The 26,980-nt window shown below is 41.7% G+C and overlaps 1 protein-coding gene across 2 annotated transcripts in view; it reads left to right on the forward strand.

The window, feature by feature from the left end:
• Window positions 1-347: 347 nt before the first annotated feature.
• Window positions 348-26,980, forward strand: part of mkln1 (muskelin 1, intracellular mediator containing kelch motifs) — a 44,249-nt gene continuing 17,616 nt past the window's right edge. Inside the window, exons 1-12 of one of the 2 annotated variants that reach the window (XM_042511152.1) lie at window positions 348-460; window positions 1,563-1,632; window positions 5,303-5,445; window positions 6,909-6,997; window positions 7,125-7,234; window positions 10,290-10,482; window positions 13,286-13,402; window positions 13,643-13,708; window positions 20,300-20,412; window positions 20,791-21,003; window positions 22,194-22,415; window positions 22,594-22,723. In XM_042511152.1, coding sequence (XP_042367086.1) covers window positions 381-460; window positions 1,563-1,632; window positions 5,303-5,445; window positions 6,909-6,997; window positions 7,125-7,234; window positions 10,290-10,482; window positions 13,286-13,402; window positions 13,643-13,708; window positions 20,300-20,412; window positions 20,791-21,003; window positions 22,194-22,415; window positions 22,594-22,723 — 1,546 coding nt within the window. In that variant the 5' untranslated portion in view covers window positions 348-380. The remainder of the gene's footprint in view (window positions 461-1,562; window positions 1,633-5,302; window positions 5,446-6,908; window positions 6,998-7,124; window positions 7,235-10,289; window positions 10,483-13,285; window positions 13,403-13,642; window positions 13,709-20,299; window positions 20,413-20,790; window positions 21,004-22,193; window positions 22,416-22,593; window positions 22,724-26,980) is intronic. The other variant, XM_042511153.1, reaches the window with a different exon arrangement.

A 26,980-nucleotide genomic window follows, 5' to 3' on the forward strand; every position in this document is an offset into this window, starting at 1 on the left:
AACAAACAAAAATACTCCCTAGCTCAATTAATTTTGACTTCAGTGTCACTTGCAGCAACTGCATTCAGGCCTCAAAAATCCTGAAAGTGCATGGTGTTCGTTTGTGAAGGTTATCTTCCTGAACTTAACAGAATAGCACTAGAAAAGTTTATTTGCCTCAGAACTTACTTTCTGCAAATTCCACGGGCTTTTCGATGAGGGGACCAGTGTAACTAACTCACAGATGTAAGTGCTCTGCGTCGGCCGACAGTAAAACGTCATCCCTGGAGCCCTCTGTTAGTCTCAAACAGGGTGTACTGTCTCTTTAAGGGCTGTCACCTCTCGCCTCTTACTAGCCTAGCCTAACATCCTGCTGCCTGCTTGTTATTTTCTGCAACAAGATGGCTGTCGTTCCTGAGAGCGGAGTCCTCACTTTCAGCGTTTTTAAATGGAGCTCTTACTCCTCTACATATTTACCTGAGTGAGTAATGCACATGTTTGTTGATCTGGTGTATGTATTAGGTTTTGTGGTCACAGTGGTCTTAAATAACCTCAGTGCATCAGTGTTTGTTCCAGCCGGGCGGACTGGCCTGGCTCGTCTGCGAGCCGAATCAACTAGCGTTAGCTTTGTTAGCGGCCGGAGGGGCGTTTGGTGTTGACACACTGCCGTCCGGTTGACGATGGTCCACTGAAGCCTGTTTTTTATAATAGTAATACATTAAGGACTATTTGTTTGGGGAGTTGACAATTAGGTATTTATATGGAACTTGTAATTAGTAACCAGCGTTATTTAGAACATTCCGTAGATATGAGCCTGTCTGTAATGCTCCGCTCCTCCGTGCCAGGTGCTTTGTTTACGTCTGTTTATCTATTTGTTTCTCTTAAAAAGCGCTGGTTTTGGATCATGTCTTCGTATCGCCATTATTATAGTCTTTTAATAAAAGACTAGCACGTTGACAATTGGTAACCCCTACAGGATTGTGTAATTTAGTTTAGCAGAGTGTTTTCCGGCACCCCAGTGCATCAGAAACGAACGCCCCTGTTAGCTAACTGGACACAGAGCTAAAGTAGATAACTAGCTGCTGTTATCGCACCAAATGCTTTGCTTTTGCAACAATAGGTTCTCAGCTTACTTAACGGCTACTTGGAAAATGGATTTTGAAACGAACCTTCGCACTTTGAGGATGACATTAAAAAATAACGCTCTAAATGTTACAATTTGTGAGTGAATTCACGTATGGTTACAGAGCACTCGCCTGTTGCTGTTCCAGCTCTCATACAGAAACAGCGTAGCGCTTAGCTGGCGTTAATGTTAGCCAGCTAACAACAACCTCCGCTAGCTTCTACTAACCTTACTGTAATAATTAAATGGCGTCATTGCACCTGCTAGTGCGATGTAGCTGGCCTACATACGAATTATTGTTACATAATTACTTTACCGTTACTAAAGACAGACTAACACTCCCATATTTAGTCAACCCTGTAGTGAACGGACATCCCTGCCTACAGTGAGATGTGATGGTGTCAGCTGTGATGTCAAGCTGGGATAATAAACTGTACCTCTGTGTGTGTCTTTTTCTCAGGAATATCTTGGTGGACAAACCTAATGATCAATCTTCCCGGTGGTCGTCTGAGAGCAACTACCCCCCACAGGTAGGTCTGCTGCTGTTCACACACTATATCTTTGCACTTCACTGTCCCCAATGGAGCTGGACATGAGTTTGACAGTGACAGTGTGCCTTAACAACATCATGTAAAGGATAGAGAGACTTGTGGTTTTCATGTTTACACTGCAGATACAGTAGCACTTTTCTATTAGCCAGTACCACCTCGCTAGCCTGGTTAGACCGTAGAGATAACATGAGCTCATCACTGTGTTTGTCTCTCTGGATCAGTCTGGACTCTCTGCCATCACAAACACTCACAGTGGCCAGGAGAACTCGCTTTGACAAACAAACTCCTCTAGCCAGTCGTGAAGTTGTTATTAGCCTCTACTACACAAATACATTGTTAGTTAAACAGTAATAATAAAACAACCCTTTGTATGAGTCTTCCTTGTCTACAACAATCCCCATGAAGTTTTCTTGATACACTGGAGTTGCTGTTATTTTTTGTCATTTCTCATTCAGCAGCCAGCTGCCTCTGGGCTGCTGAATACCAGCTGGCAGCATTCTTTTTGTCTGTCTGAAGCATTGTGAACACTGATCTGAAAGGTCATGATCCCCAGCTTTGTAATGTCTTGTATCTGCTTCTCCATCAGCCAATCAGTCCCCGACAACAATCAATATGGATTTGTGTTGGGGAATACCTTCTTCATCACCAACAGAGCCTGTTAGTAAATAAAGCTTTTCTGTCTGTGTGGCCAAGGGGGCATCTACACAATGCGCACCAAAACAAAAAAGGATGGCGAAGCTAGAAAGTGATACTAGACGTGGGGATCCAGCACAAAACACTGACACTCACTGGCCTACTCAAAACCTACCCAAAAGAGGGGGTACTTCTGTTGTTTGGACATGGTTTGGGTATGAAAATTTAGACACAGAACTAGGAGTGAGTGAATATACAAATATATCCAGATATATCGTGGCTTGCTTGTGATGTATATGATGACTTTATCGTGAATATTGGGTATAAATTGTCTCGTTTTATTTTAGCCACCAGTTTGAGATTTGCTTTGGCGTTTCAGTTTTTCCCCGCCTTCTCTCCTGCGGCTCTCTGCCTCGCACACACACACAAAAGGCAGGGCTTTTGCAGAGCTCCAGACCGTGACTATTAAATTGTATTTTGCAACCACGGAGGACCACAATGACTTGCAAATTACTACTATTATTACTATTACTATCCATCAACTGGAGAGCTGTTAGTTTGTTTCCAGCTCACAGTGGATGTCCCTCTTACCACAGATACAGTTTAATTTTCTGCTAACGCTTACATCCAACTGTTTACCAGAAGCTTCAAGTCCACAACAAAAACACCTTCCTCAGCATTTCCTGCCTGAGACATGCTGGCTCCTTTTAATTAAAAGCACCATGGGTTCCACTTTGATTTATTCAATTGTAATGATACTTTATTTAACTTTACTATACCAGTACTTTATTGCACTTTATACTTTACCTTATTTAAGATTTTAACAGTATTATATTCACATTTATTATCACAGTAGTTTATGTGACTTTATTTTATGGCAGTCACAACTTTATTTGTAACTGTAGCTCATTTAATAATTTTGTGTTTTAGAAGTTTACAGTAGTTTAGAGTAGATTTCAAAATATCGAGATATGTATCATGTATTGCAGGATAGCCCAAAAATATTGTGATATTATTTTAAAGCCATATTGCACAGCCCTAATATCAGTTTTAAAAAGCAATATTGGTATGAGAGCTCAAATGAGTAGCTGAGTAATTCTTCAGTTGATCTTCAGAAAATTAATTAAGTACTGATGATTAATCATTTGAGCCATTTTCAGTTAGAAATGGAAACATTTCTTAGGTCCAGCTTCTTGTTATGACAATCAGCTTCATTTCCTTGTATTTTGAGATAATAAACTAAACATCTTTATAATATTGGTTGGCCAAAATAAGCAGCTTGGAGACCTCACTCTTAGGCTTTGGATATTTTAACGATAATTTTTTTCACTGTGTTTTGACATTTCACAGACCAAACGATTAATTGATCAATCAAAACCAACAGATATTGTTAATGCTGATATGTGGCCTGTCATTTTATGCAGCTTATTCAACTACAACAGAATCAAAACATCCTAGTACTTAAAAAAGTCCATTATTTCAAAAAATACATTTGTGAGAAGTTAAACCTATGTTATACCATGACTGATTCATGCTGACATATTTAAACTAAATATTGTCCCTGATATGGTTGGGCAGAGTTCTGCATATTGGTTTTGGCTAACAAGACAGTGAATCCCTGTGGGTGCCAGGCCCAGACACTACAGAGTTGACTCGGAGAGGGGACTTGGCTGACCGACATCAGTGTCCAGAGTGAAAAAACTCTCAGGCAGGATGTTTAGGAAAGAACTAGTTGTAATTGATCTCTGCGGAAAACTTGCTCACACAAAGTCAATACAGTGATATTGTGTGAGCACAGCTCTTATCTATTTGTTCACAGAGGAACACCCAGTGGTGACTCATGTTATTCATATCAAAGCAACACAACACAAAAATGTAATGTTCCTCCTCCATCAACCAGTTACACCAAAGTGTGTGCCAAATTACAGGCAAGGATCTGTAAATGCTGTGTGGAACGTAAGAGTCAGTGCTGGAGTTTGTCGGCTGGATCAGACTGTACTTGCACATGTTGGCTCATGATAAACTGGGACGAAAAGTCCAGATCAATGCCTGACAGCACAGTCAAAAGCCAGGAGAACTGCTTTAATTTTCTGATGACTGTAAAGGTTGACGATAGGTGTGGGCGATAAGGCTCTAAAATAATATCACAGTATTTCCGGGGATTTTTGCAATAACAATATTCTAGATGATATGAAAAAATACTGAAATACTAGATTTTTAATCTCAAGAACATGCATTTACATGCATATATGTTGACATAAATGTAAGTTTGCCTTCAAATATTAGGTTAGTAAAAAAAATTTAAAAAGTAATATTCTTAGAAACCAACAACTAAATATTCAGTCAAAACTAGACAAAAGTTATTTCTTAATTCCTGTGTTTGCAAACAACAGAAGTAACTCAATGAGATTCAGATTCTGTATAAAAATATTAAAAAATACAGCGAAATAAAATCCACCAAAAAATTACACATCGAAAAAGTTGCCAAATACAAAAACTCTACCCATTAATCTATAAGTTGCATATATGAAGTTTTTTAAAAAAAATTGTCGTGTTTCGATTAAGTGTGTTTTATCTTCACGGTTTTAATTTGTGCAATTTGAGGGTTAATGGAAACCCGCCTAACATCTGTGTCTTTAATGAGTGCATGTGGAGACTTGGCTTTGGTAAATGCCTGCTTTCCAGTGGCAAATTGAATCAGTGTTCCGGCCTAATGGCCACTGGTGATTAGTCATTAGATGTCGTGGCTTGGTAAAGCACCACTGACATGTGGATTGTATGTAATGCCTCTTTCCTGACACAGTATACTTTATACTGTATATATATGTAGTATACTATACCCTGCTGTAGCTGTTTGTTTAGATAATGAGCAAATCTTTCTTCAGTGGCTGACCTGCAGTAATGACAGGCAACTTCCTGCAGTCCTCCACACACCAACAGCATCACAACTCTGCTCGTTACCTTTGGTCCATCTCATGTCTCCTCTCATTTTGTCTCTCTTTCTCTTTTCCTACAGTTTTTAATCCTGAAATTAGAAAGGCCAGCAATTGTTCAGAGCATCACATTTGGGAAGTATGAGAAGACTCATGTCTGCAACCTGAAGAAGTTTAAAGTGTTTGGTGGGATGAGTGAAGAAAACATGACCGAGCTTTTGTCCAGGTGAGATGTCGAAGCCAGGTAGCAGCTTTTCTTGTTGTAATTCTCACAGCTTGTTTTTTTGTTTTGTTAGAATTGGGATTGTTTGGGGCTAAATCCATTCATTTTCATTTTAGAATGTTCAGTGTTACCTCATTCCCACCACAATTAGCGGGAACACACAGATTTTTTTTAAACACAGGTATACCCGCTAACTGGCTGTATTCCCAATGCCACTGAAGTCACTGGAGAGTGAGTCTTCCTTTCTGTCAGCTGGTGTGTGTGTGTATTAGGGGTGTCAACGTTTACAATTTTTTCTACACATGTAAACGGGACTTCTAACCGACATGTACCCGGTTACACGATTTATGATCTTTTTCTATCGCAGTTGCGCTATATAACCACTAGATGGTTCTGTCTCCATTCAAATACCTCCTAATCTCATTAAATCAAAGCCATTCCAGTAGTTAGTTATCGGACAAAAACGTTTATTCAGCGAACAGAACTTAAAAAGTAGGCAATCCATCTCACCATTTAAGGCTTAGACCTACTTATGACAGAGAGTAAAATGAGTTGAAAATAAAATCATCAATTTTGACAGACAAGAAAACGTACAAGTGAAAGCTGGAAAAGGTTTAACCTTCTTTTTTAATCATTGTTTTAACTATTGCTCACTTTTGTACAATATATTTTTTTTAAGCTCTGCTTGTTCATCGCTTGTTGCTTGTTGTCCGTGCGGCCCCGAGTCAACTTGAAGTGACACGACACTGGCTGTGGCTGCGGTTTTTTTTTAATATCAACGTAACATTGCCACCTGTGCATCTATTATGTATGCGGATAACTGCATTAGTGGGAACATTTAAGTGTATAGTTAGTTAATGTTATTATCTTAAGCTTTCAGGCAACATTATCACCCCTAAAAATACTATTGGTGAGAAATGAACGAGGAGGAGGAGAGGAAAAAATGACGTGTAAACGGTTATTGATTTTTCTGAACGGTTATGATTTGTTATCCGTGTACCCGTTTACACGTGTAGATGTTGACATCCCTAGTGTGTATGTGTTGTCTTCTTGATGTGTCCCTACAACGTCACGGACAGGCAGGAGAACAGGTAAACGGCAGACAGCAGCAGGAACAGAGGTCTTTGAAACCCAGTTATTTCTTCTCAATATTTATCTCTTATGTATTTAGTCCCCCTTTCAAACTCGGTACAGATCTGTTTGAATCATCGTTTTAGCCCCGCTGAGGAAGAGAAAGACAGTAGTTAGTGACGCTGCGTCATTGCATCTTGCCGTTTAGGAAATCTTAGGATAGGAAATCCGCCTATTTGTTAAAGAAGAGGACAAATCAAAGCTGCCACCCGACCACACTAAGTTCATTTCCAGATTTGTCCAAAACTTCCCAGCATATGCATTAAGTTGGCATGTTAGTGGAGTTTTTTTAAAACAGCTGCATCATCTCCATTGTCTGTTTCTGTCTCCTCTAGTGGCCTTAAGAATGACTACAACAAGGAAACCTTCACCCTAAAGCACAAGATTGACGAGCAGATGTTTCCCTGCAGATTTGTCAAAATAGGTGAGAGCAAGTGTGATGATGTTGAGTGTCTCTGCTTTCTGTTGATCTTAGAAGAAAGGAACACAGTAAACATGTCTGGATTTTTACACTGCTTGTCCTCTTTTTTTATGTTTTCTCTGCGTCTCAGTGCCTCTGATGTCTTGGGGTCCTAGTTTTAATTTCAGCATCTGGTACATTGAGCTGCATGGTATCGAAGATCCTGATGTGGTTCAGCCCTGCCTTAACTGGTACAGCAAGGTACGTACCCGATGGCAACCTGGGGTCAGAGACATGGATGGGGCTGGATTACAGATACAGCAGGCCTCAATCTGCAACAACTAGCTCTTAACTACTTTAATGTGCCGGAGCATGACAAGTAATGCTACATTCACACTGCGAGCAACACAGCAACAGGCTACTAGTCATTTTTAATGAAAGCTTGTGACGTTAAGTAACAGACTAATGCCTGACACGCTGCTGATGACGCTACAAATCAAAGTTGAACTGGCCTCAACTTTTTTCAGCGCTCCAATGATGCAGTGAAGTGACAATCAGTCATATGTTTTAGTTTTTCTAGCTGTGGTACTCTGCTATTTAGCTCAATAAGCTGATGAAATGCTACCTGTCTGTGCCTCTGTGCACACAGGGATGATAAGGGGAAGCAAAATTAGAAGTAAAATGAAACTCAGACACTGATCAGAAGCAGATATTTTCTTGACTGAATAAATTTCTTTTTTTTTTAAGATTGTTTTTTTTTTTGGCTTTTTCCTGAGGTAAGATTAAGTGTGAAAAGGGGAGAGAGAGAGATTAAACATGAAAGGGGAAGAGAGAGAGGGGATGACATGCAGCAAAGGGCTGCAGATCAACCTGCGGCCGCTGCGGCCGCTGTGGTGAGCCCATGGCCTCTGTACATGGGGCTTCTGGACGCCCACTGAATACAAATTTTAGATGACATTAACTTGACATGCTCTGTGGCAAGTAGCCGACACAAAAACCCTGTGATGACGTAGGTATGGTAACTTGAGCACCTGAAACTGCTACACTGACCATGGAGGCCAAGCTTCCGTTGGTTGGTCTGTTAATTTTTCTCTGCGCGCAGCTCTGCAGCCCTCCAACAAACTACATCAAACTGTAAAAAAAACCCCAATTACAATCAGTTCAAAAATGATTTTAATGAATCCCTCAGTGTACCAGAGGCATGGCAAAGTAGCAAAGCATCCCTGTGTGTTTTTACATTTCACATTAAAATAAATAAATCAAATCACTGCATCCTGTTGTAAAATCAGCCCAGTTAATTAATCCACTGCCAGCTAATGAAGCATAATGGAAGGCCCCCAGACACTGCAAAACCAACTGCATCATCACTTGGTAAAACTCAGTGCACCTCCAGTGAAGCTGCTGCAGCCACACACAGCAAAGACAGAAGCAGTGTTGCAGGTAAAAAAAAAACTGCTCTGCTCTGCCTTCGTGATGTGTTGCGTCCATGCCTCATGTATTTCTGCTGTTAATCTGAACAGCTATAATTTATTGTGACTGCATGATTAGAAATTGCAGTTTGCAAGCATCCATTTTCTTAATCCCCCAAAAACGTCATGCTTTGGGTCAGTTCTTTTAAAGAGGGATTGAATTGCAGAATGCAAGAAAGTTTATATTAAATCAAAGCACCTTTATAGGAGTGGCCCAAAGTTTGAGACTAAATACAGAATGTAAAACCAAAACAAAACCAAGTGGTGCCTCTTGTAATAATTGACAAGCTAAGCAAAGCTGTAGGAACACCGCACTGACCTCCATAATGCAGACTGAGTGCTACAGTTGACTCCCAGGGACGATCACTCTGGGAGCCCAGCAGTTTGCTGGTGGGTTCATGGAGTGGATGATGAAGTTGTCGGAGGGTAAAACTTAGAAATGACCTTTGACTTGACTTTTTGGCTCATGGCCAGGGATTGGCAAGCTATCGACTATCAGGACCTAGACTCTTAATTTCTAAAAGTGCAGGCTGCTGTTAAACTATGTTGTGTCATTTTTGAAGCGTTGTTTCATTTTTCTTTAGACTCACACAAGTAGGCAAAAAAAAGGGAGCATCGCTTCATCCAGGGCTTTTCATTGTGGGGAAAAAACTGCTGTTTATTCTGGCATCATGTCAGCTAGCAGCTTGTTAAAGAGTAAAGAGAATACTGAAAATGCACAAAAACAGTTAGGCTATTGGTTTGTTTTTACAAAACATGCCTGAATACAGACTGTGGGCCAGATGTGTAAGCATTTGGATACTAGAGTGTGGCTTGTGCCGCATGTTCCTGTCCAAACCAAAGTTACTGAGCGCAAGATATTAATTTTTATTATTTACAACAACTGACAAAAATGTAGGGCCTAATAAAAACAAATAACACACCTGGCTGATCACACAGCTGATTGGTTGATCATCAGAACAGACTGACAGTGCAGCACAGAGACAGACCCCTCATCCAGCTGCTCTCTGCTGCTTTTGTTGTTATCAGGGGCAGATTTAGTGATTTGGGGGCCTGGTACCTCAGCCTTGCTTTGATTTCACCCATTCTCTAACTTGGAGTGATGGTGGGCTGTTTGCGGCTAAAGAAGAAGTTATGCTGTTCTCTAAAGCCTCAACGTAACTAATATAGACTAGTGCAGGTGATGTAGAATTGGATGAAATTTGTGTTAAAGTACTTTTTTTAATGGTTTTTGTGCGAGTGTGTGTGTGTGTGTGTGTGTGTGTGTGTGTGTGAGAGAATATCTATCAATCAATCTATCTGTCTTGCTCTCTCTCTCTACATAACATAGTAATTTGAAAACATTTCCATTTGCAAATGTCTATTATTGCTCAATTAATCGCAAGAATAATCGGTAGATTACTCAATTACTAAAATAATCGCTAGCTGCAGCCCTGTGAGATATACTGTATATAATATGAGATTTCTTTTTCATTTAGCAAAATAATCCTTATGTCTGAAATTCATTAGTGCTGTCTTAAAGTTTAGAAGTTTCTGTTTAAAAGTTTAATGGCCCAAAAAAACTGATGCTGAGCCAAGTTGTGATAAACCAGAATTATCCTTTGACATTAGTTTTCCTAAATAAAGTTCAGTAAATAAGAAAATTCTGATTGAAATGAGGCTAAAGCTGATAAAGAGTAAGTAAACATACTAAAAGTTGTCCAAGCTTTTGGTGTTACTTAGTGAACCATTCAGATGGAAGTGAACAACTCCAAACGTGTGGCTGACAGCTGTGTGTTATGTTTGTGGATAGATGTGAGTGTGTCACTTTTCTATATATCAGTGTCCTATCCATTGTTCTCCTGCAGTACAGAGAACAGGAAGCCATCCGCCTTTGCCTCAAGCACTTCCGACAGCATAATTACACCGAGGCCTTCGAGTCGCTGCAGAAGAAGACTCGGATAGCACTGGAGCACCCGATGCTCACCCACCTGCACGATCGGCTGGTGCTGCAGGGAGACTTTGATGCCTGTGAGGAGCTCATAGACAAAGCTGTGAGAGGTACAGTACTTGGCTTAATGAACTGTCTTTTATTCTCAGTAATTCTTACGGAAGCCACAGGGATGCAAACAACTTACCTTTCAGCCAGTGTCACTTTTTTCACATGAAGTTGGTGACTTACTGATAATACAGATCGTCCAAATTGTCCAGTCTGAAGAGGCAGACGGGCAACTATATGACTCTTACAGTGTAAAATAAATAGATATAAATAAATAAATATAAGGAATTTCCTACAGAGCTGGGCAGCCCTGGCCCTGTCTGGGGCCCAGAAAGTAACACAAGAGCCCCATCTCCCCTTGTGTTAAAGCAGCTCTCAACAACTTCGCTGAAAGAATGTAGCACAAATATCCTTCAGGTCACTAGGTTTCTTTTTCTCTTTAAGTTTCTCCTTGTCATCCATGTTTCAGCAGATAACAGATGTGTTAACTTAAGCTTGCAGTGCATCGCTCTCTACTCTGTTAGTCTTGCTTGCCAAGCCGAGCAGTATAATACAGCTATTTTTTACATTTGATGAACCCAGTCAGGCAACAGCGTTAATTAACTGCAGCACAGAAAAGAAAAGATTCATGGAAACATGAGTGCATATGCATTTCCACGAAATGAGACTCAAGGTTTACAGTAGTGATCTCTGTGACCAGTCCAGACACATGGGAGGGTGATGATACTCCTCATTGATGCACATACTTTAAAAACAAGACAACGACAAGGTTTAGTTACAACTCTGGACTAAGGGGCCGTACACATGCCATGTGTTTTTGCACGCTCTTTCTTTTCTATTTCTAATTCTATTGTATTGTTTTCAATGGAGAGGTGCAGCAGGTCCTCTCATAAGCCACGGCAATGCTGTTGTGACGTGTACGCATTCCAAAGCGCCTTTTTTTTTTCATGCTGCAGCGGCTGCACATTGAGATAAACAGAGACCTTGCGTTGTCCAAGACGCAGCATTTACTGCCTCTACTAGATGAAGGAAAGCCATGATTGACATTGACTATTGATTAATTATGAATTTCTACTTGATTAGCTGGTCATACAGGGCAATATGGATGCACATCCCTAATAACCTTCAAGTATTAAGTCAAGCTGTAGTATAAATGTATAAAAGTAAATCTGTATTATATATATGTATTATATACATATTTGATTGACTAAATATTGTTTGTTTATAGCTCTGTTCTGTCCAGATCTGTTTATTATTAGACTTACTGATGGAGCAAACCGTTGTAAAGGAGGGAAGATTGTAGTGGGAATACTGGGCTGTCAGGTTTGACTGTGTGGTCAGGACCCTTAGATGATTTAAGCAATATTACACTTGAAGGTGTGCTTTAATGTCATTTGTGGCGCAACAGTGATGTGGTCAGTCGTAAGCATCACTTAAGTGCCACAAACAATGTTGACGCACGATTCCGATGATAAATGATGATGATAAATAAAAAAAGATTTATGCAGCTGTTTTCTCCGTTTCCATAGAAATACACAGATACCGAATAATGACTTGAAAACAATCAGTCACGTAAGTGAAATCCTGAATTTAATGTAACCTAGTTTACCACGCCAGCAACTAGATTGAACCTGAGTAACGACCCGCAGACACCTTTTCTAGTGCCTGATGAGTTTGCCAGCCAGCTTATGCTCATGCTTTTGAGAGATCTAAATAAATTCATCAAATAAAAACACAAAAAATGCTTAGCTTGCTCAGTCTTGTTGACTAAGATATCTACTAGAAATAAAATAAAATTCCATATACATATTTAGCTATTACACCTGCAAACTTTACCTGTATTTTTAGGCTAGTAGCTCCGTGTCAGCAGCACAGCTGATAGAGGATACCAGAGGATGACAAACATTTCCAGTGACTAAAGAGCATGGTTATGTCCAAAAGTTAAAATTAATGCAGAAAAAGATAGATGTCATCATTTCCAAATTCACAACTATGCCATATTTGATGCCGTTTAGCCTCACAAACACATTTTCACGGCGGTCATACTCACTTAACCTATGTTTCCCATCATGCCTCATGCTGGACTGAGTAGTTTTTAGTTAAGTTGCTGTTTGATGTTTTTTTGTCAGTGTTAATATGTTTGTTGTTTATACTGGTTGTTGTCCTCTTCGCGTCACTTTACAGTTGACACCATTAGTGAGTTGGCTTTTGCACTTTATAATGCCAGCTGTATTTCTTCATTATATTACTGTAATTTATTAACTGTGTTATCAAATGTATCTTGTCCTTTGCCGGATAAATGATGTCTCAATCAAGGACAGAAATCCCCTTGCTTGAGCTAAATATTGAACAAATGATTATCATAATAGCTGCAAAAAACAGACTATCATGAGTATGTATTAGATAATTTATTTACAAAATATCCTAACAGCCCAGCTTTCACTTCTTCTTCTGTTCATCAAAACTAAGTCCACCATATAAAGCCAACTTAATAAAACAATCCATTTAATAATACTTTTGTTGCCTTCTGTATTTTGCTCTAGCTTTGGCAGTTTCAGCATTTCCATGGAAATGGTGGAGTAATGGTGGAGTAATATTCAATCAATTGATCACATTGTAAATGTCTTGTTGACCTATCAGATTGTTTGATTGGAACTACTCGTTAAACAGTCTTTCTTTGGCCCCCGGGAGGCCAAGACCAACTCTCTTTGTCCCAGGGTTTTGTGATATCACGCTGTTTCGGTTGCTCTCTTGTTTCACCGTACATGTGTTTGCATCCCTGATGTCAAATCTTTACTGTCTGCCTGCTTTTTGTCTGAGTTAATGTTGATTTCTCCATATTTGGTCCTCTTGTCTTCTTGCTAGACGGTTTGTTTAACCAGTATATCAGCCAGCAAGAGTACAAGCCCAGGTGGAGTCAGATCATCCCCAAATGCAACAAAGGTACAAGCGCCCAAGAAATCAACCGAGACGACATGAACAGTGAGAGCATCTTCTCAAGTGGGAGATCTTCCCCATCTGTCGATTAAACATTTCAGCAGACTGTGAATCTTTGTGGCATCGTAGCTAAAACCATGCCTCCCTCCCTCCCTCCTCCCTGCCCTCTGCTCCTCCCACCACTCCACCCATTCTTTATCATTCCCTCTCTCACTTTCCACTACGTCATCTGCCACCTCCCACGCTCACACTCCATCCTTGTGTCCTCCTTCCTGTCCTCTGCAGGTGATGGCGACGACAATAGGCCAGGGATGAGGGGAGGACATCAAATGGTCATTGACGTCCAGACTGGTGAGTTCCACGCAGCAAGTGTTATGACTTGGCTGTTTAGCCGATCCTGTGACTCATATCCTCCTACACAGACCCAGAATGCAACCCTCTATTGCTGATTAATAAAATTAACCCTCCCTCCCCGACCCATCCTCCTCCAACCTTCCTCCTAAAGAAAACTGCCCTGAGAGCAGTTCTCCTTAAAAAGCACACATATCACCTCTGTTGCTTTGACACAGACATGCAGCAATTGTTTGTTTTTCTGGATCTGGCAGTGTTGCTGGTGCTGTATTTCCCTGCTGGTCATCTAAAGAACAAAAGCCTGCATTGTGCGTGTGTGTGTTTTTGTGTGTTTTTGTGGGTTTGTGTGGGTTTGTGTGTGTGTGTATATGTGTGTGTGAGAGAGAGAGAGAGAGAGAGAAAGAGAGAGAGAGAGAGAAAGAGAGAGAGAGAATGATGCAGTGTCTGCAGCCTGTGTGAGAGCAGAGACAAGGCCTTGCATCCCTCTGCTGTGTGTCTCAGGCTACACACTGACTTCAGTGTTCTGGTAGCTGTAGTTGATAGTAGAAGTTGATCCAGGAAATCCCAAAGGATTTCTTTGTCTTCAGTCCTGTGTCGCCCTGATCACATTCTCTTCCTTATCCTATTTCCTTGATTGGCAGTCATTATTTGACTGTGCTCTGTAGTGGTGATGGAGTTTGACAGAGAGCAGGTGTATATCTCAACACAAGGATGGTCTTCTGAATGTAAGGCCATGAAAGTTATAGATTGTCATTTTTTGCCAGCTGTGTTCTAACAGTTTTGCTCTCGATGTTCTTTTGTTTCTGTGTATGATACATGGATATTGAGAATTGACCCTGTTTGGATTTTTATGGAGCTTGTAGCTGAGGAGCCTGTGTATGTCTCAGCACACGTGGTTTGCACGCCTCCACGTCAGCGTTAGCCATGGCCAGTGGTGTTATGTTTCTGGGGTGCCTGTCCGTCTCATTTTTGTGAACGCCATAGCTAAAGAATTCCTACAGAGAATTTCTTCTAATTTAGCACAAATGTCCACTTGGATTCAAGGATGAACTGATCAGACTTGGTGATCATAGGATCAAGGGTCAAGGTCACTGTGACCTTGTCTCTCTTTCTCATTCTCATGAACGCAATATCTCAAGGCCACCTTGAGGGATTTGTTTTCAAATTTCCTCCAAAATTCACTTGGACTCAAGGATGAACTGATTACATTTTAGTGGTCATAGTTCAAAGGTTAGGGTCACTGTGACCTTTTCTGTCTCATTTTTGTTAACGTGATATCTTAAGAACACTTCAAGGCAATTTCTTTAAATTTGGCTCAAATGTTCACTTGGACTGAATAATGAACTGATTCGAATTTGATGTTCAAAGGTCAAAGTCACTGTAACCTCATAAAATATGCTTTTGGCCATAACTCAAGAATTCATCTGCTAAAATTTCACACAAATGTCTAATAATATACAATGATGAAGTGCTGACTTTTAATATCTAAGAGGTCATAGGTAAACTTCACAGTGGCATATTTTTCTGCAAAAACACTTTTCTGGCCATTATTCAATATCAAGTCAGGACCATTAGTCAAGTCAAGCCCATTATCACAAAACATGGTTTGCCTCAGAGGGCTTTACAGTGTACGACATCCCTCTGCCCTTAAACCCTCACATCACCTAAGGAAAAACTCCCGAAAAAGAACCCCGTAACGGGGGGAAAAAAAAGGAAGAAACCTTAGGAAGAGCGGTAGAGGATGATGAGGGATCCCTCTTCCAGGATGGACAGACGTGCAATAGATGTCGTAAAAAAATGAAATACATTTGTGGCAAAAAGGAAAGAGAATATTGATTGGGAGGTGTCCAAAGGCATGATAACGGCATTGGCACAGCCAGGACCAAGACCACGATCAGGGCGAGCGGGGGGTACAGTATCAGTGCAGCCACCGCACGAGCACAACCAAAGGCAGGGTCACAGCGCCAGCACAGATATCACCATGATCAGGCACAGCCAGGGTTGCAGTCAGGATCCGGGAAAGCTAGGAAACAAGGGAGCAGGAATGCTCCGGAGAGGCAACAGGATTAGCGGAGTGCAGTACAACAGAACCAAAGTGGTGAGCAGTAAAAAGGATAAGCACTCAATGAGGATCGTAGAGTCACTGATCAGCAATTACGACTTAAATATGAATGCCAGAGAGCAGTAATAGAAAAGAAAGAAAGAGAGAGGAAGCAGAGCCAGAGTGGCAGGTCTGAACGGACTCAAACCACCCCCGCCGGATCGGGCTGAAAGCTCTGCCACCTGAGCACAACTGAACACAAGAAACTTGTGCTCCAAGAATATATACACTAACGAAACTAGGGTCACTAATAAGCTATTATGGCTTAAATATAAAGGTCAGAGAGCAGTGTTAGTCCCACTGCTCTCTGACCCCTATAGAAAGTCCCCAGGCAGGTTAAACCTATGCCAGCCTAACTATGGGCAACCTGAGCCAGCCCTAATTATAAACTTTATCAGAGAGGAAGATCTTAAGTCTACCCTTAAAAGTGGAAATAGTGTCTGCCTCCCTAACCGAAACTGGAAAATGGTTCCATAAGAGAGGAGCATGGTAACTGAAGGCTCTGGTTCCTATCCTACATTTGGAAACTTTGGGAACCACAAGTAATCCTGCATTTTCAGAGCGCAGTGATCTTGAGGGTTGGTAAGGAACTATGAGCTGTGACAGATAGGATGGAGCCTGACCATCTAGAGCTTTTTAAGTAAGGAGGAGGATTTTAAATTCAATCCTGGTTTTTATAGGAAGCAGTGCAATGAAGCTAAAATGGTAGAAATATGGTCCCTTCTCTTGGTTCCCGTTAGAACACGAGCAGCAGCGTTCTGCACCAGTTGGAGAGACCTAAGTGATATGTTGGTGCAGCCGAATAAAAGGGAGTTACAGTAATCCAGCCTAGAGGTGACAAATGCATGTACTCATTTTTCAGCATCTGTCTGGGATAGGATATGTCTAATTTTTTGAGATGTTACGTAAGTGAAATAAAGCAGTCTTTGAAGTTTGTTTTATATGGGAGGCAAAAGATAAATCTTGATCAAATAAAACTCAGAGGTTCCTTACAGATGTGCTAGAGGCCAAGGTAATGCCATCTACAGAAATTACATTGTTAGAAAGGGAGTTTCTGAGGTGTTTGGGGCCAAGAACAATAACTTCAGTTTTGTCTGAATTCAACATCAGGAAATTACGGCTCATCCAGGCTTTTACATCCTTGAGACATGTTTGAAGTCTAGATAGCTCATCAGTTTCATCTGTTCCTTTAAGGCCAATTAAGTGTTCCATTCTGTGCAGCAAGATTTGATGGTCAGTGGTGTCAAAAGTGGCACTGAGATCTAAAAGGATTAAAACAGAGACCAGACCTGTATCAGAAGCAATCAATAAGTCGTTAATTTTTACTAGTGCCGTCTCTGTACTATGATGTCTAAAGCCTGACTGAAAGTCTTCGAATAAACTATTATCTTGGAGAAAGTCACAGAGTTGATGAACAAGTCTAGCAGGCATGTTGATGGCTTAGATGCAGAAATCAGAGTAGAGAGTCGGTGAAGGTCAGTGGGGGAAAAAACAAATAAATTCCAGGCCTTGCTGCCATATCCAAGCTACCTGAGTCTGGGGTCAGACATTCTGTCAGATACTGAGTTTGTGATGCTGATCTTTAAACTGCTGCGGGGGAGAAGATGTGTGAGAAAACATCCATGTTTTCACAGACATGGATGTTAACTGTATATGTTACCACTGTGCAGTCATAAAACTACATGGCATAAAACTGCATGGCAGTATTTCTTGTTAAAGGGGTTAGGTTTTTGAGAAGTCACCAGTCCTGTTCTGATCCTGTTCCTTTAACTCTTTATCCCATTTAATATCCTTAGTAATAATATCTTCATATTGAGCTAATGATCATTCATCATGCATTCATGCTGAAAAGCTGCATCATACATCGTATCTGTCAACTCCCAAGAGGCTTCCTGTCCCGTCCCAGTCCAAACAATGCAGTCTGGCTCCTTGGCCACTGGAGTCTGTGTAATCCAGTGGTTAGATCATACAAGCTGTAGGTTTACCTTTACCTCCCAGGCTCAGTAGACACACATATGGTTACAGAATGAGTTAGGATGAGCATGATGGAGGCAGCTTTTCTAACACTTCAGCACGCGGTTATATAGAAATGTCAGTCTTAAACTAATTAAAATTGCCATCAGTTCATTTTTTTCAGCTATCTTTGGTGTCACAACTCCTTCTCTGGCCCATCCTCTGTTTTAATGTTGTAGCAGTAATGACAGCTTATTTCCTCCTCAACAAGTCTCTGATACAATCAAACCTGCCTTAGCTGCAGTGGCTTTTATTTGACCCAAATCATACTTTCACAATGGAGACCAGCTCACTTAGAAATTAGTTTCCAAAATGGTTTTGAGGATATTTAAAATGGTATTGGGGAGGAAAGTTACAGCTTTGACTATCCAAAAACTGACTGTCCTAAACAGATTGACTGGACTGTGACTGGGGCCAGTCCAGCCATGTTTCTAATGGTTCCCCTCGACCATAGACAAAGCTGGTGACCACTTTTTGTGGTGCTGCCATCACTGAAGTAGGCAGTGCACAGAGGTTGTCAGTTTTTTTCCAAGTTCACAGAGAAAATTGAAGGTCAACATTAGCATAAAATGTAGACATAATTGACTGTTTGACAAATTTACCATTAAGTTTGTCATTGTCAAAAAAAATCATTTCTACAAGACATGTGAGTCCTCATGTTTTGGTTTAAAGAGCAACCATGTTAACCATGAATCAGGTGATAGCTGGTAGTATCTTGTGTAAATGGATGGCATAGATGATAAAAAGATGACTATGTATTTGATATTGAATAAAGTAAAATTGAAGGCTTTTACGAGGACACCTATATGTGGTGGTGGTGTTTTTTATGGGGGACAGACAAAGAGAAACAGTGCTAGTGATTACCACAGGTATCACGGGTATTTATCGCCTCTAGCTCCGATGCTCTAGACCCGGATGAACGTGGCAATTTCAGCTTATTAAGCATAGAGATGCAATGACATGCCAGTGTTTCCTCTACACTCATTTAGGAGTGGCGGCCCGCCACTCCTAAATCCTACCCGCCGCTCCTTCAAATGTCGTTTTTTTTTTTGGTTGTTTTTTTTTTTTTAAATTGCAAATACACCACCGCCGCATCACAACACAGTCCTGCACTGCGCTGGGTGTCGCGAGTGCTGAGGCAGATAACTATCTTGCTCCGTATCTACTCTTTGGGGTAGATACCACCGCCCCCTCCCACCCCCCAACAGAACTAATTGGTGCCGACGTTAATTAGCTACTCGCATCCAGGCATCAGGTCGGAGAGTCAGAGGAGTGTCGGCTTGAAAATAGCGTGCAACTTACTGGAGAAAAGGTAGACTTATTAGCTTAAGAAAACTTATAATAGATTTTATTAGTTAAATAAACATTCGCAAAATATTGATGGCCAGCTAAGGTTACGTAGCTTAAGTTAATTGGGCCCGGTGCCAACTCAACTCAGTGTCGCTAACGTGAGTAAACTAATTGATAGCATTAAGCGATATACACGCCATGATGTATTTTTACATTCAGCCTTTAAAAAGCGATTTTCATGCCATCCATTCAGTTAAAAGGGGCATTATGCTGGGCATAAAACTAAAATCTGCAGTCAAGTGTCATTTGTTTACGCCGCCACGGCTCCCTGGAGAGCCTGCCCCCTCTGCTGAAAAAATTCCTAGAGGAAACACTGCATGCTACCATTAATTACCTTCTGTCTCCAGCTAAGCTGCATGAAAACATCGAGCCAAATTAGTCTGCATCGAGTTTGAAAGAGGTACAGTAATACAGTAAGAGATATATAGGGAAAATTAACCCCCCTAAAGTTTTTACAAACCTCTGTCCATGATGCTTTCTCCTTTTAAATGACCAAAAAAAACCACCAAAAAAAAAGAAAAAAAAACATCCCCATACACACAGAAAGGCATACTCATCGGCTGCAAAGCCGTGTACATAGGTCTGCTCTATTGGCAGTGGAAAAGCAGTGTGTGGCCTATTTTTGGCAGGCTTACCTATGTTTAAAAAATGCACTCTAGTTTTTTTGGAAAAGGGGTATTATTCTCTTTAAACACACATAAAGTCTATTTGCATTCAGCTTTGGAAATGTGCCTGTGTGTGTAAAGGGTTGAGTGAAATGGCTGCAGTGAGGTTTGCATGTGGTTTGTGTGTGGTTTTGAGCCATGTACAGATACATGCTCAGATATCAGCTAACACATAAAAATGCTGGAGGGTGGATCTTTCCATGTCATACCTCTCTTTGTCAGCAAATCTGTCTACAAAAAGTGACTCCTTGCCAATCCAGCTCACCATTGGGAGCTTTCAAATCCTTTATGAAAGCATAACCTTAATCTGATAATTCCCAGTCTGAGTGTGTGACAGTTTGTGGTGAGTGGAGTGATGGTAGAGCACTGAAGTTCAGCTGTCTGCAGACAGGGCTTCCCAGAGCACAGTGCAAATGACAAACAAGAGGTGTCCACTTATTAATTAATGTGTGTTCCCTGTAGAGACTGTTTACCTCTTTGGGGGCTGGGATGGCACACAGGACCTGGCTGACTTCTGGGCTTACAGTGTTCAGGAAAACCAGTGGGCCTGCATCTCCAGAGACACAGAGAAAGAGGTGAGCGGCCTCACAAAACACACCAATACATACCACACACACATTCTTCCTACATCCATGATGGATTCAAAACTTGTGTAAGAATGTTTGCTTCTGACAGACTTCTCAGCATGTTCTAGTCTTCAGAGCATGTCGTTTTTTATGTTTTTATGATAATATTTAGCTAATAAAATTAGCTTGAGTTCAGTTTGCTTTAATTGAGAGAATTTAGGATAAGTATCCTTTGCTGATGTCTTGACGGGAACTTAACTTCATAGTTGTCATCAGTGCCTGAAATTGTCAGTGGTATTGACTGCTCATTAAGAAGAGTTATGTCTTTAAGACACTTATATGTTCTGAATGTAAAACAGTTGCATGTGTGCCCTGTTTACCAATCAGAGCGGTCCGAGTGCTCGTTCATGCCACAAGATGTGTATTGACTCCCAGCGGCGTCAGATCTACACACTGGGCCGCTACCTGGACTCCAGCGTCAGGAACAGCAAGTCTCTGAAGAGCGACTTCTACCGCTATGACATCAATGCCAACACCTGGACGCTACTCAGTGAGGACACGTCAGCAGACGGAGGGCCAAAGTTGGTGTTTGACCACCAGGTAGCTGGATATCATTTCTGTGTGTACCTATCTGACACAGTCTCAGTAGGAGTTTGTGATCAAATTTATGTGGATAATGATGACTAGCTTTGGTTTTACACATGAATAGATCTAAGAGCCTATCACACAGCATGAATAAACTTAATAACAGCCAGTCAGTGCAGCTTCTCTTCTTTCTCTGCTCTGATTGACTGCCTGGGGGGGGGGGGGGGGCAATCCTCCACACACAGAGTGCACAGCAGCGTCACACTGACACTGCCTTTAGAGCGTCAGCGATGACAATGCTTATTATCCACGTGCAACAAAAGGCAGACAGTATGATCACTCTATCAAACACCTGTTAAACAAACACAACACAAACTTTTAAAAACTCTGCCCGCAGTAACGTGCTGCCTCCTCCAGGTCCATATCCACAGAGCTCCTAATGCTAAAGATCTGAAAGCGCTCACCTTATCCTCCAAAGCTGAGGAACTATTAAGAATAAAGGTAGCACCACGACAGTTTGGCATGGGAACATTTGATGTCATGATTATCCCAGCCAAAACTGTTGTCATTATTTTATTCTGCTAACCATCCATCCTCTCATTGGAATATGGATTAGTCCTTTGTGACAGTGAAGTGTATATATCTGGGTTTTGGAGAACAGAAAGCTTTTTGAAAATGTCTCCGCTCACTGTGTCTACACAGGAGGTGTAGTAAGAGCAGCATGTTAGCAGCAGCAGCTTCAGTGCTCGATCTGTGTCGACACAGGATGTGTTCAGTGTATGCCACCTGCGCTCAGAGCCCAACACAGAGTCAGAAACATGCCATCCAGTGCCGAGTTTAATTCTCGTATGAAGGCTGGAGCTGAGTGGCACTCACTCTAAAGATGAGTGGAAAAAGCCTTCCTTGGCCAAAACAAGCTGTTCCATGCTGAAACAGGTGTCAGTGTTTTATCTGTCGATTAAAGTGTCAAAAAATAATGTATTCAGTCAGAAGACAGAGTTAAGTATAAGATGTGAGGGTGACTAATGACTGACTTTGAATGCAAAGCTGTGTATGCATGGAAACCAAAAATCATGTTTCTTTGAAAATGAGCAGCAATGTGGTCACTGTAACTTAGACGTCTCTCATGTTTCCACACAAATAGTGTCAATCAGAAACCCATCCTGCTCCCTCTCTCTGACGTCTGCTCACTGTTCCTCCTGCAGATGTGCATGGACTCTGAGAAGCACATGATCTACACATTTGGTGGTCGCATCCTGACGTGTAATGGCAGCGTGGAGGACAGTCGGACGTCAGAGCCTCAGTTCAGCGGCCTGTATGCCTACCACTGCCAGGCAGGAACGTGGAGCCTCCTGCGGGAAGACTCATGTAATGCTGGGCCAGAGGACGTCCAGTCCCGCATCGGCCACTGCATGCTCTTCCACACGGTGAATGCAGTCCGCCTATATCAATACACATGGAGTTGTGTTTCTGTTACTGTGAGGGTCATCCTTCCTGAACAGCTGAATGAGGTTCAGTGTGTTTAAATGTTAATCATTATTTCTGCACGTCTCTGCTTTTGTCTCTTTGTTTTGTTGGACCTCTTGATCACTCCTCCTGTAACAGAGAAACCGCTGTCTGTACGTGTTTGGGGGTCAGAGGTCAAAAACGTACCTCAATGATTTCTTCAGCTACGATGTGGATGGAGACCATGTCGAAATTATATCTGATGGCACCAAGAAGGACTCAGGCATGGGTAAGATTTATCCTCTTGTCATACACTGGGTTTACCATAGATGGCTAAGGACCTGTGTCCACTTCGGTTTTAATCAGCAGCAAAGCAGTGTTTGGATGCTGGGGAGAGCATCACCCATCACTTCATGAAAGAGCACTCCTAGTGAGCAAAGTGTGCATGTCTGTGAAAGGGAGACTCATGGGTACCCATAGAATTGCATGACATGGTAGGTACCACTGGATTCCTCGGGTTTCACATTAAATTAGAATCATCATTCTAGCTTTAGAACTCAGCCCGGTACAGTCTCTTAAAGATGAGAATGTCTGTCAGCAATTAAAACATGACAATTAATATGGTAATGCTTACAGCCCTAGTAAAAATACATACGCACTAACACACACATGCACTGGTAATAATGTTAATAGGGCAACAGGTTTGAGGTTAGTCATTTAAAAAGATTCTACAGTATCTTCCTGTAGCCTACTTCTCTGTGAGACAGTCCGTGATTTGGGTTTCAAACCAGTGAAGATCATATTAAAGACTGAACAGATGTGTTTTCAGCCTGAATTTGAAAGTTGCCTCCTGAATGTGCAGAGAGGTGGAGCTCAGCTATGTCAGGCTCAGCCAACAGAAGAGTGGATGAATGATGATGTGACAGGCATCAGGGGAACACAAAGGACCTGATGGGAAAATAATGCAGGAGGGAGGGAACCGGTCTGTTTAAAGCCCTCTGGGTAAGAAGGAGGATTTTGCAGTCAGGATGTTAGCCAGCCTTTAGGTGGAGAACTGTTGGCTGAACTGTAACCTTCAAACATTAGTAAACAATCCCACTTCCTTTCTTTCCTGCTGAAGTCAGTCTTCTTTTAAGTGCTACTGTCAGTCTGAGTTCGGGCATTCTTCTGTGTGTTCCTATTTTTTTTAGTATGGTATTTGTAGCACTGGATCAGCAGAGCAGGAAACTCGTAGACCAATGACATGCTAAATCATCACACATGAGGCTTTTCAGCTTATCAAATCAGAGCATTCTGCTGAATATTGCAACCCCAGTGAGTAAGATACACACACGAGACGAGACAAACAAGTCAGACATAAGAGAGGCAGAGTGTTAAGTCATCATACATGGTGTATTTTAAGGATAGAAAAGAAGTCAGAGTGAATGGAGCTTTGAATCATGAATGGACAGACTCTAGCCACATTTATGCTGCCTTTTCAATGCAGGAATATCATGCCATGCTGCCTTGCTGTTCTGCATATAACTGCCAATCGTGGAAAAGAGGGAGCGAGTTGTCTTGCCTCTGAGTAGAATGATTCTGCTGTCATTTGGTTCTGTGTAAAGATGCAAAATGTGGTATAAAGAAGGGTCTTTGTTATGGCCTGATAGCGCCATCTCTGTGTAAAACCTGTTTGTGATGTGTTCATTCCTCCTACGGGCAGTTCAAAAACCAGTATGTCTCATCATATGTTCTGAGACCATTTTTTGAAGCACCACTACGAGTAAAAGCAGGGGGCGTCTTTTGAGTAAACATACCCACTCAGATCCCAACTGAGGGCCCAGAAAATCAAATATTTAATATGGCACCGAATCATAACACAGGTCAGACAACAGACACCTATTGTATAGTACTAAGAATTTGTGTAGTAATACCATGTTCAGACAGAACAAATAGCCAGTGTTTTCCACACATTCATTTATTTGTGGCAGACCATATTCGCTGCCACATCTAGATATTGAATTTTTGGAGTTGCGCGTATTTAAGTGTTATCTATCTTTTTCCAACGTACTTTAGATGAAAACAGGCTGTGTTCCCACTGAAACACAGCACTCAGCTGTCCAGTGCTGGGTCTAACACCATGTCTGACCTGGATGTGGGTGCAGGTGTCAGAGTATTGTGCCGCATTGCATTATATCACACACTCTCCATCCACACTGGATCATGTCATGTACACAAACCACTTACCCATCAGTTGTGCACTCAGAGACAAAAACACTGAAAAGGTGGATGAGAACTTACTTCCTCATTATTCAGATTCACAACAAGACTATCACAGATGACTGATTGATATAATTGTTGTAGCTTCCACACAGTATCATTCCACCATCCCCACTTTGTAAAACAAGCTAGCTTGTTAGCACGACACACATTATAAAAAATTAAACTCGGTGGTGATCTCCCACCAGCAAGATGCCAACATTCCTATCATGCCTATTAACTGGACTGAGTAGTTTGTAGTGGTAGTTTGCTGTTTAATGTTCCGAAACACAAATGTCACTTTCTGCTGAGGCAGCAATATGCTGTTCATTCATCCTGCACAGATGCAATCCAAGTCTTCCACTGCCTGAAATCTGTTCAAATAGGCTTCACCAAGTCCCTGTTAATGTGCACACGGTGCTCTCATGTCAGCCCCCCAGGATGTGAACCTGCTCTGCACAGATGGTGTGAGACAGAGATTCATCATTTTATTCAGCAAACACATGAAATGGAGAGAAATACAACTGACATCACTTCAGGCATTTCTCCTCAGCTCAAATTATGATGTTGGAGTTTTAAAACCTCAAAAACATCCAGTGCTCTGCAGTCACAGGAGCACAATGGCCTCCATGCTTTGTCTCTGTTGAAGAAGAACATTAAAATGAGGAAAACAGCATTTTACGCAGAAATGTAGATCTGTTGTTTTCCTTGAGTATTGACGGGCAAATAAACATGCAAGATGAAGCAGCTGTTGGGAAACTTCCAGATAAACGCTCCCGCTGGTGGATGATGTAATGCAACCTTGTGTTCCAGTTAAATAGTAAGCTAAAACATTTTTCTGATAACAGGCTAGAAATATGCAACTCAGTGACAGAACCCTGGTTTACATTTGATCAGCACTGCTTAGTTTTACTGTTTGAGCTTGTTTTTTTTTGGCCGCAGTTTTCACTGTACAAGACCCAGTATGGCCCCCACTTCCTGTTCACAAACTCGCCATTGCAGCAAAGCAAGGTGTTAAAAATAAACTAATGAAAACATTTTAACTGAGAAATAGGCAGTGCAGTAACACTGCACTTGCCTATTGGTGAGAGTTGGTGAGAGAGGGGCGGGTCTGTCTCTTGAGCCAGCTCTGTACTTTCTGTTTCCTTGGTGACAGGTAACACAAAAATGAGGAAGTATAGCCTGTAGTTCATGCAACAGCCCCAAGAGCCAGTGAAATGGGGCACTTATTAAATGTAGGGGAGTTTATAGTTCATCTACATATACTACCTACAGTGATGAAGTTTCCCTTTTTCTCCAGACTAAATAGATTCTCAAAAACTCCTCTCATTTTATTATCCAATCCGATACAACATGTTCTGATTTTTGCTGTTGTGGCTTATTGTTTTTTGCACTTAGGGCGTCTTTTTGATTTTTGATTTTCTTAACCATGGCTGACTCACAGGTACATCCTTCCAGTGCTTGCTGGCCAGTTCCTTTTTGCCCTTCTCTTCAGTGCCATCACCTGACTCCTATGGTAATGTTTTTTGGTAGCTGTCCTCTCGGTTATTGTTTGAAGTCATCAGACACAGTAGTTAGAGTAAACCCTGCTGCTGCATTCACAGTCTGATGGACTCTGTGCAGCTGGTCTGCCTCTGTCAGAGGACACCTGATAGATTCTCTGCTTTAAAAGCACCGGCAGCAGTCAGACACTTCCTGCCCGGAGCCACAGATCGACTCAGATCTCAGCTCCACCTCAAACACCGCATAAATAGAGCTGTGTCTGCCCACTGCTCACCTCTGCCAGAGCCAGACAGGAAAGAGGATCTGGAAGTTGTGCTAATATGAGAGAGAAAGAAATTCAAATGGGTGCAGCACGGGAGAAGCAGAACAAGATAGAACAGAATGTGTCTTGGCAGGAAGGAAGCAGAAAGAACAAGCAGTTCCCCCTCTCTCCCTCCCTCTCCCTCTCACTCCCTCCCCCTCTCACTCACTCTCTCTCTCTCTCTCTCTCTCTCTCTCTCTCTCTCTCTCACTCTCACTCTCTCACTCACTCTCTCACTCTCTCTCTCTCTCTCATAACCATAGTATCAGCCTATGCAGACAATGCATCCATGCTGGTCAGGAATGATCAGGATCTGCAGGCAGTGGTGGGGGCACTGCAGATTTACCAAAGGGTGTCCTCTGCCAAAGTAAACTGAGGAAAGAGTGGGGCACTATTGTGTGGGGAGTGGAGGAGGCTGGAGATCCCACAGTTACCAGAGGGGTTAGAGGGACTGAATGTTTCAGGGGTGTACCTGGGCTCGGAGGGCTGAGTCGGCAGGAACTG

This window comes from Plectropomus leopardus, chromosome 22 (genome assembly GCF_008729295.1).
Source record: "Plectropomus leopardus isolate mb chromosome 22, YSFRI_Pleo_2.0, whole genome shotgun sequence".
NCBI lineage: Eukaryota > Metazoa > Chordata > Actinopteri > Perciformes > Serranidae > Plectropomus > Plectropomus leopardus.